The sequence below is a fragment of the Mustela nigripes genome, chromosome 13 (genome assembly GCF_022355385.1).
Source record: "Mustela nigripes isolate SB6536 chromosome 13, MUSNIG.SB6536, whole genome shotgun sequence".
Classification (NCBI taxonomy): Eukaryota; Metazoa; Chordata; class Mammalia; order Carnivora; family Mustelidae; genus Mustela; species Mustela nigripes.
Window position 1 is genome coordinate 144,944,280 of NC_081569.1, and position 18,239 is coordinate 144,962,518.

At 42.1% G+C, this 18,239-nt stretch overlaps 1 gene segment (V, D, J or C); it reads right to left on the reverse strand.

The window, feature by feature from the left end:
- Positions 1 to 532: 532 nt before the first annotated feature.
- Positions 533 to 1,123, reverse strand: LOC131999480 (immunoglobulin heavy variable 1-69-2-like). The segment is given in 2 exon segments: positions 533 to 933; positions 1,018 to 1,123. Coding segments are annotated over 2 exon segments (447 nt in total).
- Positions 1,124 to 18,239: the final 17,116 nt, after the last annotated feature.

Genomic DNA, 18,239 nt, shown 5'->3' on the forward strand with positions numbered 1-18,239 from the left:
TCCTTGGGGAGGAGCCTCTGCACTCAGCACTGAAAGGTAGACTGCAAGGATGAGGAGCTGCTGTAGAGTGAGCTTGCACTTGGCACATCTGTCAGACCGTGACTTGTGACCATGAGTTCATGAGTCTCCTACCAGAATGTACTGTGTGTGATGCTCAATGGAGTTGGGGTATAGACATTCATCCATAGAAATCCCTCCATTTCATATCATTTCTTTTCACCAAGCACATGGTCATATTTCAAAAATAGAGGAAGACATTCAGAACTTGTTAGGGACTGAGCTACATTCCTGTACTCTGCAGCTTGCCTCCTCATAATCTTCCCAAACGGTGCTTTGACAGACATTCCCTCCATCCACATAGAGGTTGCATATATCCCTCTGAAAAAATGAAAAAGAAAAAAATTAGATGCAAAGTATTCAAGCCTTATCTTTCTACAGTGTTTCTGGACTCTTCCAATCTTTCTACAGAGGTTGGTGTGCACACAAAAGCATTATTTTTATCCCAAACTTCTGACTCATTTGTATGAGGAAGTCAGGCATACTCTGTCCCCTTCCTCCTCAACCCACCAACAAAGCCGTCCCTTCTCATGGTTTCTGACACATGCAGGATGTGGGTTCTCACACTGTGTCTAGCACAGTAATACACAGCCATGTCCTCAGGCCTCAGACTTCTCAGTTCCATGTAGGCCGTGCTTGTGGATGTGTCTGCCGTAAGCGTGACTCTAGCCTGGTATTTCTGTGCAATATTTGTGGCACCATCTTCAGGGTCAATTTGTCCCATCCACTCAAGCCCTCGTTCTGGGGCCTGTTGCACCCAGTGCATATAGTAGTTAGTGAATGTGTATCCAGATGCCTTGCAGGAGACCTTCACAGATGCTCCAGGATTCCTCACCTCTGCCCCAGACTGTAACAGATGGACCTGGGCGTACACACCTGTGGAGAGAGAGCAGGTGGGGATGAATTCATCTTTGATTGGCCTTTTTCTCCTCCTCAGCCCAGAGACTGGGAGTCACTTACCTGTAGCCAGGGCCACCAAGAAGAGGATTCTCCAGCTCCAGGTCATGGTGACTGGCTGTGCTCTCAGAGGATTCTGTAGTGGAGGGTGCAGTTGTTGGGTGATGCTCTCAGTGCGCAGATATTCCCATACTTACCATGATGCAGCTCAGACTATTTGCATATTCATAAGGAATAGTATTTCATATTCAAGACCAGACCCATCAAAAGAAGAAGCAGATAGACATCACAGGGACTGAGCTCAGTCATATGGTGAGTACCCAAGTCCTAATCCTTGTTTGAATACATGGGTACCCTGCAGCTCTCTGAACTGTGTTTAGACAGAGCTTCTCCACCGAATGAAAAAAAGCCCAGGAAATGCCCCTCATGCAACCCCACCTTGGAAAGACAGAGAAACACCCTGAACCTGTTCTTGGCTCTGCTATCTGAATAACTTACTTGTGGATCAGTGTGTCTCCAAAATGCTCCATCCATGAGCTTATAAGTGCATTCATTCCTCCATTTCTTTACATTTAAGACATCTAAATGTCCTGGGATATCATCCTCTTCAATTATCTTCTCATTGCCTTGAGTTTGGTAAGTACTACCAATAGAACAGGGTATCTACACAGCCTTTAGCTTTCCATGTCCTACTTATATGTTACATTGTTTTCTGCAAAAGGAAACCCTGAATTCTGAGAAGCAAGATGTCCCCAGAGCCTTGGGTACCCGTTCCTGGGTCAGCACCCCTACGTTGGGTGGTCCTGAGCACCCCATGCAGTCCAGACCCTGTCCTGCAGGGAGGACGCAGTCTGGGCTCATGGAGTATTTACTGCAGTGTCTCTACTCCAGTATTACATGGCAAATGGAAGCAGAAAATGTCACCCCACATGTGCCTCTGGAATTAAGGGCTATCTTGAGATAGCCCATGCATCCTGTCAGGTCCCTGTGACCCTGAAGCCTGAAGATAAGTGTCCAATGGGAAAGGCTCCCTCTCTGTACCAGAATGAGAGAGATGTCCTTAGCACCAGAATTAGGACTTTAAGAGCCCGGATGCTTTACAAACAAACCTTATTTCTTTCCAAATTTATTTCCACAAACCCATGCTTCTTTTTATTATCATTCTTCACAAATTTACTGTTGATCTTTCCAAAGGTTTAAGAGTTTTCTTCTTTCCTCATATCTTTGTGTCTTACATTTGTATGCCTCTTATTGCACTGCATTTACACCAAAGATACAGATGTAGTGAAAAGAAGGGGCATCTGTACCCCAATGTTTATAGCAGCAATGTCCAGAGTGGAAAGAGACATAATGTATGGATAAAGAAGATGTGGCCCATATATACAATCCAATATTACTCAACCATCAGAAAGTATGAATACCCAACTTTTTTTCAGTGTTGTGGGGACTGGAGGAGATTATACTGTGTGAAAAAAGTCATGCAGCGAAAGTCAATTATTGTATGGTTCAACTCACTTGTGGAACATTGTGAATGTCACGATGGTGGACATTAGGAGAAGGAATTGACAAGTGAAGGGGGGTCGGATCGGAAAGGGTGATGAACCATGAGAACTGTGCACTTCAGGAAACAATCTGAGGGTTTTAGAGGGGAGGGGGTTAAGGGGATGGCTCAGCCCAATGATGGGCATGAAGGAGGTCATGTATTGCATGGAACCCTGTGTGTTATATGTAAACAATGAGTGTTGGAACACTGCATCAAAACTAATAATGTACTGCATAGTGACTAACATAACATAATAAAAAACTGAAAAGAAATTTCAAATAAATAAATAAAATCTTAAAAATAAATAAATACATAAATAAAAAAAAAAATTTAAGAAGCCAAGTCTGCTTTTGAAAGAAAAAAATAAATATAACAATGAAAATAAAATAAATGCAAAATTAAATTCATTATGCTCTGGTTTTCTTAAGTCAATTTAATTGTTAAAGCAGTTGAAGGTCCTAGAAAGGAATGTGGTAAAACATTCTGCCCTTATAATGTGTGTGCTGTGCCTTCAGGGAGCTCTTCCTGTGACACCATGTGTTCTGATAACATCTCCAGTAATAGTGAGATGGCCTTACAAGACCTGCACACTCTACAGGGAGACCCCAAGCAAGGGATCTCAGAACCCACCCGGGAGCCCCTTCCTTGGAGCCCCCAGCTGCACTGACACAGTCTGTACTCATTGGGAGTCCATAAACTCTGGCGGATATTGGGGTGGGGCCTCTTGTCTCCTTTAGGTTTCTGGGATTGAAGGTTACGTCTGATTGTATGTGCTCATGCACACGCATGTAGCTCACAGTCTGCTCCACACCCACTATCCAATAACATGCACCGATGCTGTCGCTGATATTAGCAGTAGGGATCCAATTTTCCCTTTTCCCTGTACTCAGCACATGGACAGTGCCCTCCCCTTGATGCTGGGACCAGGTGTGTGCCTCCATTCATGACGACACAACAAAAGCAAAGAATTCAAGCAGAGACTGGGAAATGCATGCACGTTGGGTTTTTTGTGTTCTTCCAGCACCTGGGACCCTGCAGATGCTGTGGACAGAAGAGCCCATGCTTGCTCCTCAGAGGGCCATTCCTGGGCTCACCCACCCTGTCATTGCTGCCTTCACTGAGCCCTTGGCATGTGGGGAAGGCCCCAGTAGACCTGCAGCCCCAGGAGGTCCCCTTTCCCAGTGTGCACAGCCAGGATACTAAGGACAGGACTCTGGAGGTCACTGGACAGGGCAGTCTTTCCTAAACAAAGGCAGGTGATGATGCAGGGACAGGTGATCTGGAATGCTGTCTTGTTGGGTCAGGGTCCCCTGCTTGAGTGACAATAAAGGGTCTCTAGATAGGGGTCTCCCTCCAAGAATTCAGTCACCTTCTCACCTGTGCAGATGGGCTTCATGAAGAACTGGCCTGTCTTTCTAACATTTCCAGAACAGCTGGTAATTCACATAAGAAGCCACAGTGGAGGAGATGCATTTGCTTCTGGTTTGAATAAACTGTCTCGTCACAAGAGCTTGATGTCATATGTAGAAAGTCCTTGTGGTTCTTCTTCAGGGACAGCTATGCTTCTGGGTATGGGGAGGATTGTGGTCCTGCTGGACAGTGTGAACACCAACATGTGTGAAGCTGGTTCTGAGGACAGGCATAAGAATTCATCCCCTGACTATCTTGTACCTGCAACTGGGAGCCATGGTGACCCCATGGCTCAGGAGAGATAATCCTGAGAACTGGGGTGGAAGAGAAGCAGCGCCAAGTTATCTGACTCAGCTGATTGTGCTCCAGATCTCTTGGTGGGCAGGGAAGTAGAGCGACAGGTGAGTGCGGTCTGTGCTTGAAGAGCTTCGCCAGATTCCAGTCAATCACTCTTCACCAGACAGCTTTCTTTCTGTCCATTCATGGGGCTGCATTCTGCTGGTCATCCCCTCTCCCGACACCTTCACCTTATACCTCAAGCAACACTTTCTCCCTTGATGCTGCCAGAAGCCTCATAGATGTTCCTGAAAAATCCAATGAAGAATAGAGAGAGGTACTGGCCAATACCACAAGGACACAGGGAAAAATGAGTGAGGCCCAGGATGGACTCTCCAGGATTTGGTCTGGAAAGTGTTGTAGGGTCCTTGTCCTCTACCTGGTATCACCATTGTCCCAGAGTGTCTCTTTCTTCTCCTCAGAAAGATCTGTATTCTGTAGCCCCTCAGTTTTAATCCCTTCCTGTGTCCGTGGTGTGAGTTTTCTTCTGTGAGGAGGGGCACTATTCCCAGAATGAGGCTTTACCCTCCTGAGGCACCCTTCCCAAAGTCTCCACGTCCTCGTCCCATCACATGTTGGGTTTCACATGGGGATGGTAAAGGACACACACGTGGAAATTATATCAGCAACTGAAGGATCAGGTAGTTATGATGGAAGGCTTCTCCCATACAGCACCTCAATCTAAGCACTCTCATGGACGCACTGGAATCTTCTGTTCTCTGTGTGCACACAGCAAACACAAGACCTTCAGAACCAGCTGGTGATCTTGGGGACTGGAGAAATTTCACCTGAGATCTTGGGTAAGCTCTCTTCCTACTTCTAATAGTTTTATTAACATCGTCTTCTTAGGTATTTCCATTCTCATTGTCCAGGGACTCTATTTATCCCTTACACCTGTTGGCAACTTATTTTCTCTTTTGCTAATTTTTTAAAATTAAAATTAAAATTTATTTTTTTTTATTTTCAGCATAATAGTATTCCTTGTTTTTGCACCACACCCAGTGCTCCATGCAATCCATGCCCTCTCTAATACACAGCACCTGGTTCCCCCAACCTCCCACCTCCAGCTGCTTCAAACCCATGAGAGACTATGGACTCTGAAAAACAATCTGAGGGGTTTGAAGGAGCATGGAAGTAGGAGGTTGGGGGAACCAGGTGGTGGGCATTAAAGAGGGCATGGATTGCATGGAGCACTGAGTGTGGTGAAAAAAAACAAAGAATACTGTTACACTGAAAATAATAAATAAAATAATAAATAAATAAAATAATAAAGATTCACTGATTTTATAGTTCTTGCAGGAATTAGTCACCAGTCTTTATAGTCCAATGATTCATTACTTACAACCATAAGGCTCATTCCTTCATCATCTACTATACAAATGGGAAGTCTTATTAGAAAGACTAATTTTTTGCCTTTGACTCGGCAGATCCATCAAAAATTTTCAATTGACCCACAATAAAATCCCTGTTTTACTGTCTTTTCTTGGGATTATTAAAATATTTTAAAAATTTATTTTTTTTAATTTATTTTCAGTGTTCCAAAGTTCTTTGTTTATGTACCACACCCAGTGCTCCATGCAATACGTGCCCTCCATAATACCCACCACCAGCTTCACCCAACCTCCCATCCTCCTCCTCTCCAAAACCCTCAGGTGGTTTTTCAGAGTCCACAGTGTCTCATGATTTGTCTCCCCCTCCAATTTCCCCCAACTCACTTCTCCTCTCCATTTCCCCATGTCTTCTGTGTTATTCCTTATGCTTCACAAATAAGTGAAACCATACAATAATCAACTCTCTCTCCCCTTGACTTATTTCACTCAGCATAATCTCCTCCATTTTTGTTCATGTGGATACAAAAGTAGGGTATTCATCCTTTCTGATGGAGGCATGATACTCCATAGTGTATATGGACCCCATCTTCCTTGTCCATTCGTCCGTTGAAGGGCATCTTGATTCTTTCCACAGTTTGGGGATTGTGGCCATTGCTTCTCTCAACATTGGTACAGATGGCCCTTCTTTTCACTCTTCGGTATCTTTGTGCTAAATACCCAGTAGGGCAATTTCAGGGTCATTGGGAAGCACTATTTTTAATTTCCACAGAATGTCCACACTGTTTTCCAACGTGGCTGAAACAACTTGCATTCCCACCAACAATGTAAGAGGGTTCCCTTTCTCCACATCCCCTCCAACACACATTGTTTTCTGTCCTTTTTTAAAAAATTTATTTTTTATTTATTTTCGGCATAACAGTATTCATTATTTATTCACCAAACCCAGTGCTCCATGCAATCCGTGCCCTCTATAATACCCACCACCTGGTACCCCAACCTTCCAACTCCCCGCCACTTCAAACCCCTCAGATTGTTTTTCAGAGTCCATAGTCTCTCATGGTTCACCCCCCCTTCAAATTTCCCCCAACTCCCTTCTCCTCTCTAACTCCCCATGTCCTCCATGGTATTTGTTATGCTCCACAAATGAGTGAAACCATATGATAATTGACTCTCTCTGCTTGACTTATTGCACTCAGCATAAGCTCTTCCAGTCCTGTCCATGTTGCTGCAAAAGTTGAGTATTCGTCCTTTCTGATGAAGGCATAATACTCCATGGTGTATATGCACCACATCTTCCTTATCCATTTGTCCGTTGAAGGGCATCTTGACTATTTCCACATTTTGGTGACCGTGGCCATTGCTGCTATGAACATTGGGGTACAGATGGCCCTTCTTTTTATGACATCTGTATCTTTGGGGTAAATACCCAGCAGTGCAATGGCAGGGTCATGGAGAAGTTCTATTTTTAATTTCTTAAGGAATCTCCACACTGTTGTCCAAAGAGGCTGTACCAACTTGCATTCCCACCAACAGTGTAAGAGGGTTCCCCTTTCTCCACATCACCTCCAACACATGTTGATTTCTGTCTTGCTAATTTTGGCCATTCTAACTGGTGTAAGGTGATATATCAATGTAGTTGTTTTTTATTAATTTTTTATTTTTTTATAAACATATATTTTTATCCCCAGGGGTACAGGTCTGTGAATCACCAGGTTTACACACTTCACAGCACTCACCAAAGCACATACCCTCCCCAATGTCCATAATCCCACCCCCTTCTCCCAAACCCCCTCCCCCCAGCAACCCTCATTTTGTTTTGTGAGGTTAAGAGTCACTTATGGTTTGTCTCCCTCCCAATCCCATCTTGTTTCATTTATTCTTCTCCTACCCACTTAAGACCCCATGTTGCACCACCACCTCCTCATATCCAGGAGATCATATGATAGTTGTCTTTCTCTGCTTGACTTATTTCGCTAAGCATAATACGCTCTAGTTCCATCATTGTTGTCATAAATGGCAAGATTTCATTTCTTTAGATGGCTGCATAGTATTCCATTGTGTATATATATACCACATCTTCTTGATCCATTCATCTGTTGATGGACATCTAGGTTCTTTCCATAGTTTGGCTATTGTGGACATTGCTGCTATAAACATTCGGGTACACGTGCCCCTTTGGATCACTACGTTTCTATCTTTAGGGTAAATACCCAGTAGTGCAATTGCTGGGTCATAGGGCAGTTCTATTTTCAACATTTTGAGGAACCTCCATGCTGTTTTCCAGAGTGGCTGCACCAGCTTTCATTCCCACCAACAGTGTAGGAGGGTTCCCCTTTCTCTGCATCCTCGCCAGCATCTGTCATTTCCTGACTTGTTGATCTTAGCCATTCTGACTGATGTGAGGTGATATCGCATTGTGGTTTTGATTTGTATTTCCCTGATGCCGAGTGATATGGAGCACTTTTTCATGTGTCTGTTCGCCATCTGGATGTCTTCTTTGCAGAAAGGTCTGTTCATGTCCTCTGCCCATTTCTTGATTGGATTATTTGTTCTTTGGGTGTTGAGTTTGCTAAGTTCTTTATAGATTCTGGACACTAGTCCTTTATCTGATATGTCGTTTGCAAATATCTTCTCCCATTCTGTCAGTTGTCTTTTAATTTTGTTAACTGTTTCCTTTGCTGTGCAAAAGCTTTTGATCTTAATGAAATCCCAATAGTTCATTTTTGCCCTTGCTTCCCTTGCCTTTGGCATTGTTCCTAGGGAGATGTTGCTGCGGCAGAGGTCGAAGAGGTTGCTGCCTGTGTTCTCCTCAAGGATTTTGATGGATTCCTTTCGCACATTGAGGTCCTTCATCCATTTTGAGTCTATTTTTGTGTGTGGTGTAAGGAAATGGTCCAATTTCATTTTTCTGCATGTGGCTGTCCAATTTTCCCAGCACCATTTATTGAAGAGGCTGTATTTTTTTCCATTGGACATTCTTTCCTGCTTTGTCAAAGATTAGTTGACCGTAGAGTTGAGGGTCTATTTCTGGGCTCTCTATTCTGTTCCACTGATCTATGTGTCTGTTTTTGTGCCAGTACCATACTGTCCTGGTGATGACAGCTTTGTAATAGAGCTTGAGGTCCGGATTGTGATGCCACCAACGTTGGCTTTCTTTTTCAATACCCCTTTGTCTATTCGAGGTCTTTTCTGGTTCCATATATATTTTAGAATTATTTGTTCCTTTTCTTTGAAAAATATGGATGGTACATTGATAGGAATTGCATTAAATGTGTAGATTGCTTTAGGTAGCATAGACATTTTCACAATATTTATTTTTCCAATCCAAGAGCATGGAACATTTTTTCATTTCCTTGTGTCTTCCTCAATTTATTTCATGAGTACTTTATAGTTTTCTGAGTATAGATTCTGTGTCTCTTTGGTTAGGTTTATTCCTAGGTATCTTATGGTTTTGGGTGCAATTGTAAATGGGATCGACTCCTTAATTTCTCTTTCTTCTGCTTTGTTGTTGGTGTAGAGAAATGCAACTGATTTCTGTGCATTGATTTTATATCCTGACACTTTCCTGAATTCCTGTATAAGTTCTAGCAGTTTTGGAGGGGAGTCTTTTGGGTTTTCCACACATAGTATCATATCATCTGCAAAAAGTGATAATTTGACTTCTTCTTTGCCAATTTGGATGCCTGTAATTTCCTTTTGTAGTCTGATTGCTGAGGCTAGGACCTCTAGTACTATGTTGAATAGCAGTGGTGATAATGGACATCCCTGCCGTGTTTCTGACCTTAGCGGAAAAGCTTTCAGTTTTTCTCCATTGCGAATGATATTTGCGGTGGGTTTTTCATAGATGGCTTTGAGGATATTGAGGTATGTACCCTCTATCCCTACACTTTGAAGAGTTTTGATCCGGAAGGGATGCTGTACTTTGTCAAATGCTTTTTCAGCATCTATTGAGAGTATCATATGGTTCTTGCTCTTTCTTTTATTGATGTGTTGTATCACATTGACTGATTTGCGGATGTTGAACCAACCTTGCAGCCCTGGAATAAATCCCACTTGGTCGTGGTGAATAATCTTTTTAATGTACTGCTGAATCCTATTGGCTAGTATTTTGGTGAGAATTTTCACATCTGTGTTCATCAAGGATATTGGTCTATAGCTCTCTTTTTTGATGGGATCCTTGTCTGGTTTTGGGATCAAGGTGATGCTGGCCTCATAAAATGAGTTTGGAACTTTTCCTTCCATTTCTATTTTTTAGAACAGTTTCAGGAGAATAGGAATTAGTTCTTCTTTAAATGTTTGGTAGAATTCCCCCGGGAAATCTTTTGGCCCTGGGCTTTTGTTTGTTTGGAGATTTTTAATGACTGTTTCAATCTCCTTACTGGTTGTGGGTCTGTTCAGGCTTTCTATTTCTTCCTGGTTCAGTTGTGGTAGTTTATATGTTTCTATGAATGCATCCATTTTTTCCAGATTGTCAAATTTGTTGGCGTAGAGTTGTTCATAGTATGTTTTTATATATATATTTTTTATTTCTTTGTTGTTAGTTGTGATCGCTCCTCTTTCATTCATGATTTTATTTATTTGGGTCCTTTCTCTTTTCTTTTTGATAAGTCTGGCCAGGGGTTTATCAATTTTATCAGTCCTTTCAAAGAACCAGCTCCTAGTTTCATTGATTGGTTCTATTGGTTTTTTTGGTTTGTATTTCATTGATTTCTGCTCTGATCTTTATGATTTCTCTTCTCCTGCTGGGCTTAGGGTTTCTTTCTTGTTCTTTCTCCAGCTCCTTTATGTGTAGGGTTAGGTTGTGTACCTGAGACCTTTCTTGTTTCTTCAGAAAGGCTTGTACCGCTATATATTTTCCTCTCAGGACTGCCTTTGTTGTGTCCCACAGATTTTGAACCGTTGTATTTTCATTATCATTTGTTTCCATGATTTTTTTCAATTCTTATTTAATCTCCCGGTTGACCCATTCATTCTTTAGAAGGATGCTGTTTAGTCTCCATTTATTTGTGTTCTTTCCAAACTTCCTTTTGTGGGTGAGTTCTAGCTTTAGAGCATTGTGGTCTGAAAATATGCAGGGAATGATCCCAATCTTTTGATACTGGTTGAGTCCTGATTTAGGACCGAGGATGTGATCTATTCTGGAGAATGTTCCATGTGCACTAGAGAAGAATGTGTATTCTGTTGCTTTGGGATGAAATGTTCTGAATATATCTGTGATGTCCATCTGGTCCAGTGTGTCATTTAAGGCCTTTATTTCCTTGCTGATCTTTTGTTTGGATGATCTGTCCATTTCAGTGTGGGGAGTGTTAATGTCCCCTAGTATTATTGTATTATTGTTGATGTGTTTCTTTGATTTTGTTATTAATTGGTTTATATAGTTGGCTGCTCCCACGTTGGGGGCATAGATATTTAAAATTGTTAGGTCTTCTTGTTGGACAGACCCTTTGAGTATGATATAGTGTCCTTCCTCATCTCTTATTATAGTCTTTGGCTTAAAATCTAATTGATCTGATATAAGGATTGCCACTCCTGCTTTCTTCTGATGTCCATTAGCATGGTAAATTCTTTTCCACCCACTCTCTTTAAATCTGGAGGTGTCTTCGGGCTTAAAATGAGTTTCTTGGAAGCAACATATAGATGGGTTTGGTTTTTTTATCCATGCTGATACCCTGTGTCTTTTGACAGGGGTATTTAGCCCATTAACATTCAGAGTAACTATTGAGAGATATGAATTTAGTGCCATTGTATTGCCTGTAAGGTGACTGTTACTGTATATGGTCTCTGTTCCTTTCTGATATACTACTTGTAGGCTCTCTCTTTGCTTAGAGGACCCCTTTCAATATTTCCTGTAGAGCTGGTTTGGTGTTTGTAAATTCTTTCAGTTTTTGTTTGTCCTGGAAGCTTTTAATATCTCCTTTTATTTTCAATGATAGCCTAGCTGGATATAGTATTCTTGGCTGCATGTTTTCCTCGTTTAGTGCTCTGAAAATATCATGTCAGCTCTTTCTGGCCTGCCAGGTCTCTGTGGATAAGTCAGCTGCCAATCTAATATTTTTACCATTGTATGTTACAGACTTCTTTTCCCGGGCTGCATTCAGGATTTTCTCTTTGTCACTGAGACTTGTAAAATTTACTCTTACGTGACGGGGTGTGGGCCTATTCTTATTGATTTTGAGGGGCGTTCTCTGCACCTCCTGAATTTTGATGCTCGTTCCCTTTGCCATATCGGGGAAACTCTCCCCAATGATTCTCTCCAGTATGCCTTCTGCTCCCCTCTCTCTTTCTTCTTCTTCTGGAATCCCAATTATTCTAATGTTGTTTCGTCTTATGGTGTCACTTATCTCTCGAATTCTCCCCTCGTGTTCCAGTAGCTGTTTGTCCCTCTTTTGCTCAGCTTCTTTATTCTGTCATTTGATCTTCTATATCACTAATTCTTTCTTCTGCCTCATTTATCCTAGCAGTGAGAGCCTCCATTTTTGATTGCACCTCATTAATAGCTTTTTTTATTTCAACTTGTTTAGATTTTAGTTCTTTTATTTCTCCAGAAAGGGTTTTTATATCTCCCAAGAGGGTTTCTCTAATATCTTCCATGCCTTTTGAGCCCGACTAGAACCTTGAGAATTGTCATTCTGAATTCTAGATCTGACATATTACCAATGTCTGTATTGATTAGGTCCCTAGCCTTTGGTACTGCCTCTTGTTCTTTTTGTGTGTGTGTGTGTTGAATTTTTCCGTCTTGTCATTTTGTCCAGATAAGAGTATATGAAGGAGCATTTAAAATACTAAAAGGGTGGCAACAACCCCAGGAAAATATGCTTTAACCAAAGTAGAAGAGATCCCAAGTCGTGAGGGGGGAGAAAGGGGATAAAAAGAGGTTCAAAAAGGAAGAAAGAGAAAAAAAAAAGAAAAAAGAAAAAAAAGGAAAATAATTAAAAAAAAAGAAAACAAATAACAAAAATATAAAAAAGAAAAAATATATATATTGGATAAGCTAGTTAAAAAACGTTAAAAAAGAAAAAGGTAAAAGTTAAAAATAAAATTTTACCAGAAGGCGAGAAAAAAAAAATGAAAAAGAAAATAATTAAATTAACTTCAAGACTAAAAAAAATTCACAGGGTAAAATCCATGAGTTCCGTGCTTTGCTTTCTCCTCCTCTGGAATTCTGTTGCTCTCCTTGGTATTGAAACCACACTCCTCGGTAGGTGAACTTGGTCTCAGCTGGTTTTCTTGTGGATCTTCTGGGGAGGGGCCTGGTGTAGTGATTCTCAAGTGTCTTTGCCCCAGGCGGAATTGCACCGCCCTTACCAGGGGCCGGGGTGAGTAATCTGCTCAGGTTTTCTTTCAGGAGCTTTTGTTCCCTGAGCGCTTTCCGTAGAGTTCCGGAGGACGGGAATGCAAATGGTGGCCTCCTGGTCTCTGGCCCGGAGGAGCCGAGAGCCCAGGGCCCCACTCCTCAGTGTGCCCTCAGAGAACAGCGCCCAGTTACTCCCGTCTGCCTGCCCTCCTGCCGCGCTCTGAGCTCACCGAGCCTGCGACCGGTTCAAGGTCACCCCGAGCTGTGAGCTCACTGTCTCTGTAGCCGGCTTTCCCGTTCCAATACCCGCAAGCTCTGCGACACTCAGACACCCCCGATCCTTCTGTGACCCTGCGGGACCTGAGGCCACGCTGACCCCGCGTTGGCTTCGCCCCGGTTTAGCCTCTGGAGTGATGTCCCTCAGCGGAACAGACTTTTAAAAGTCCTGATTTTGTGTGCCCTTGCTGCGCTGCTTGCCTGGAGCCGGCCCCTCCCCCCGGGGTCTATATTCCTGTCGCTTTGGATTCACTTCTCCGCCAGTCCTACCTTTCAGAAAGTGGTTGTTTTTCTGTTTCCAGAATTGCTGTTCTTCTTCTCTTCGATCTGCCGATGGATATTCAGGTGTTTGCAATCTTTAGATAAGCTATCTAGCTGATCTCCGGATAGCTGAAGTAGTCTCAGCCTGCTACTTCTCTGCCATCTTGACTCCTCCCCAATCCAGCTTTTTTTTTTTTTTTTAAAGGACTTATAGTTTCTCCGCCGTAGAACCAGAGGAAGATGCAATATACACACGGATCACTATATTGGGAAAAAAGGCCGCTGTTCTTTGGGTCGTGCAAATGGCTAGAGAGCAGCTGCCACAAAGGCTGGAATCTAGGTAGAGGTGGAAGAAAGGTGGGAAGAGAAGGGTGGGGGAAGGTGGAAGGGGAACTCGCCCGAGTCCCGCCTCCTCCTTTGACTGCTCTTAATGTAGTTTTAATTTGAATCTCCCTGTTGATTTGAATATTCCTGATGGCTATTGATGATGAACTTTGTTTCATGTGTCTGATAGCCATTTGTATGTCTTCTTTCAGAAGTGTCTGTCCATGTCTTCTGCCCTTTTTTCGACGTGATTATCTGCTTTGTGTGTGTTGAGTTTGAGGAGTTCTTTATAGATCTTGGATATCAGTCCTTTGTCCAAGGTCATTTGTGAATATTTTCTCCCATTCCATGGCTTGTCTCTTTGTTTTATTGACTGTTTCCTTTGAAGTTCAGAACTTTCGATATTGACAATGTCCCAAGAGTTCGCTTTCACTTTTGTTTCCTTTGCCTTTTGAGACAAGTTCTGAAAGAAGTTGTGGTGGCTGATGTCAAAGACATTACTGCCTATGTTCTCTTCTATAATTTTGATAGATTCCTGCCTCACTTGAGGCCTATTATCCATTTCAAGTTCATCTTTGTGTGCAGTGTAAGAGCATGGCCAAGTTTCAATCTTCTACACGTAGCTTTCCACTTTTCCCAGCGCCATTTATTGAAGAGATTGTCTTTTTTCTATTAGATATTTTTTTCCTGCTTTGTCGAAGATTATTTGATCATAGAGTTGCAGGTCCATTACTCGGGTCTCTGTTCCACTGGTCTATGTGACTGTGTTTGTGCCAGCACCATGCTGTCTTTGTGGCAATAGGTTTGTAGTATATCTTGAAATCAGGAAACGTGATGCCTCCAGTTTGGTTTTCCTTTTTCAACATTTCCTTAGCAATTCAGGGTGCTTTCTGGTTCCATACAAATTTTAGGATTGTTGGTTCCATCACAAAGTAATGAAAAAGCATTCCATGCTCATGGATTGGAAGAATAAACATTGCTAAAATATCTATACTGCCCAGAACAATATGTACTTTCAGTGCCATCCTGATGAAAATTCAACTGGCATTTTTCAAAACAAGGACTTTCAATGACACACACGATCAGACTGATTTCTTATATTATGCTTTGAATTATTTTAATTTAAATTCAGTTCAGGTAACACAGAGTGCATTACCGGTTTCAGAGGTATTTAGTGATTCATCAGTTGCCTATAATAGCTAGTGCTCATTCCATGAGATGCCTCCTTAATGCCCTTTGGCCAGTTACCTCATCCCCCACAGCCACTTCTAGTTTAAACAGAAAATTTTGAATATAATTTCAGGATTTGGATTGGGGAATGTTCATCCTAGAATTGTAGCTTTATTTATTTATCACAACATTATCTGCTTAAATTCTTTTTAAAATTATGTTCAGTTAGCCACCATATAGTACATCATTAGTTTTTGATGCAGTGCTCAACAATTCATTATTTGTGTATAACACCCACTGCTCCTCCCAGCATGTGCCCTCCTTACCACCCGTCCCCAAGTTACCCCATCCCCTGACCCCTACCCCTCCAAAACCCTGTCTGTTCCACAGAGAAACATACTGATTTCTGATTTTATTTATTTGGGGCTTTCTCTTTTCTTTTTGATAAATCTAGGAAGAGATTTATCAATTTTATTTTATTTTTCCCAGAGAAATTGACCTGCATTTTTTAAATCCGTTCTGCTGTTTTGGGTTTTTATACCATTTGTTTCTGCTCTAGTCTTTAGTATTTCCTTCCTTCTGCTGTATTTAGCTTCAGTCACTGCATTTTCTCTAGTTCCTTCAGGTGTAATGTTAGGTTGTATCTTTTAGATTTTTCTTAATTCTTGAGGTCTTCCTGTATGCTTTGTATTACTGTTTTGGACCACATTTGCTGCAGAAAAACTAAGTAAGACAAAGTGATGTAGGTTTTATACTCTTGTGAGTGTGTGTGTGTGTGTGTGTGTGTGTGTGTGTGTGTAATGTTCAGGCTCTACATCCACACCACACCTGGTGGGGTTTCACTGCTTTCTGATGTTGTCACTAACATTGATGCCCTGAACTTTAAGACAGTGACAGCCCCCTCCAAAGACCATTTCATCTTTTACATTGGATTGTTGATGACTCTGTGGACTCATGTCCAGCATGCACTTTATGCTTTTTCTATCATGTGTACATGTTGATATGGGTGGACATGTGATGCATACTGAGTGCCTCTGGGATTCCTGCAAAGGTTCAGTTGATGGGCATCAGGATATTTGTGATTCATTGATATTTAGGGACAGGAATAAATAACATGAGTGAATCTGTATTTTGTGCATTTTAATATAATTGTTTTCCCATTAGAACAAATTTTCGAAGTCAGATAGTGAAGAGGTAAGCACAGAATCATGTGTGCAGAGAGGGCCCTGAAGGAAAGTGTTCTCTGGAGAGGAATCACCAGATGCTGACCAGAAACTTGTCCAAAACCTCCATCTGCATCTTCTCCTGTATTTAAAGACAGAATTGGTGAGGAGTGTGCACCCTCTGGTGGTCCCTATCCTCTCCTACAGTGAGGTTTCTGTCTGGGCTCACACTGATGTCCCTTGCTGTGTCGTTTCACAGTAATACATGGCTGTGTCCTTGGCTCTCAGGCTGTTCATATACAGATACAGTGTATTCTTGCCATTGTCTCTGGAGATACTGAATTGTAATTGTACAGAGTCTGTGTAGTTTGTGCTACTTCCATCATTGCTAATCCATGTGACCCCCACTGCAGCCACTTCCCTGGAGCCCAGTGGACCCAGCTCATGTGGTAACTGCTGAAAGTGAATCCAGAGCCTGCATAGGAGAGTCTCAAGATCCCACCAGCTGCACCTCACACTGGACACTTTAGAACATAAGACATCCTGCTCAGGAAATTGTTGCAGCTCCACCGTTTCTCTCACTCGTATCCACTCTCATACTCAAGGTCTCTTGTTCACCATGAATTACTGTTTAAAATAGCAACAAGGAAAACCCAGTGAAGCACAATGTCCATAGTGAGTTGTCTGTGTCTTTTCTTGAATACTGATTGAAACACCTGGAAATCCTGGTACTGGGGTTCCTCTCCCAGCTGCATGGTCAGGGCTGGGCTGTTTTAATCAGCAGAGGGAAGGCCCTATTTGCATGTTCCCTGAGTATATATCTATTTTTCCAGGTAGCATCCGCATGATGGCAGTGACCTAGAGTAGTTGTGAGATTCCTGAGGGAGTTTGGTCACCATGATATCTTTGAGGAAATTGTACTCTTTTACTTTGTGATTTTGGTAGAGAAACTGCATAACACCCATTATATTCCTTTTTTCACTATGCACCTCATCGTTGTGTTGTAGGTACTAAGTTTACAGTATTTTACAGGTGGGTATGTACACACTGCAGCAAAGCATCATTGTGTGAACTTCCAGATGAGCACAGCAGGTGAAGTTGAGCCCCAGTATCGCAGTCTGTGTGCCTTATCATGGGAACTGTTTGCTCCCCTGAACCTCCTGCAGACAGAGCAGGACATGAGACTTGCAGGCTTCCTGAATTTCCAGAATTCCCAATAGACTGATGTGTGGTGACCAGGTTTTTCTGACACAGAAACTTGGTGACACCGAGAAGGCTTGACAGAAACACTCAAAGCTTGTGGAGATGCTGTGGGCTGTCAACAACCACAAGGGGCATTTATACCTGTTCTTTTTGTACACATCAATGGAAAACTTTAAATAAAGATAAAAGAATGGAATTATTATTTAAACAATTAACATCAGAACACCTGAGATTAGAATGCATGCTGTTAGTTAAAGACAATTCTTCATTTCTGAAATGGAGATCATTGTATTTCTATGCTCATATTTATTATCATGATGGTATCAATTATATTTATCCCAGTGCTTCACCCTTGGCAAGTTTGGTTTTTGTCATTTTGATGGTTTTATCCAAAAATGGAGGACTCTTTTGCATTTCCACAGATTTACAAACTGCTTACTGTGTTTCTGTGCAGGAGAAGTTAACAGAGCATTTAGCTGGAAACCATCAAGAGGAGACCAGCCATCAACCAACCTTTTGTCCTGGATCATAAGCTTCATGGTTCTTGAGTCAGAGGGATTGTGAGTGCACCCTGTTGGTCCCAATGCACAAGCAGGTGTCACAGACCCTTGCAGAGATACAGGGACTTTATCCAACATGCAAAGTGCTACCCTCTCAGCATAACCACTATGGATTGTCCTATTGGTAGGACATGTCCTCATACTTACTTCCTTTACTTGAGCTCCACACTCTGCTCATAGGCTACAGTATCCAATATTTATTGGTTTCAGACATGAGCAGGAATCTTGTATCAAGTCCCTATGACCTATCAGGTGCTCTCAAGTCACTGAGGTCTTTCCCTCCTGAGGGTATAAATTCATAGGTTCTATATGGGAAATGTCTCCTGTCTCAGTAAGGTGGGGGTCAACTACTTGTCCTTGGAGAAGTAGTCCTAGATACCATGTCTCTATATGCTTCCAATTACATTTGATGTG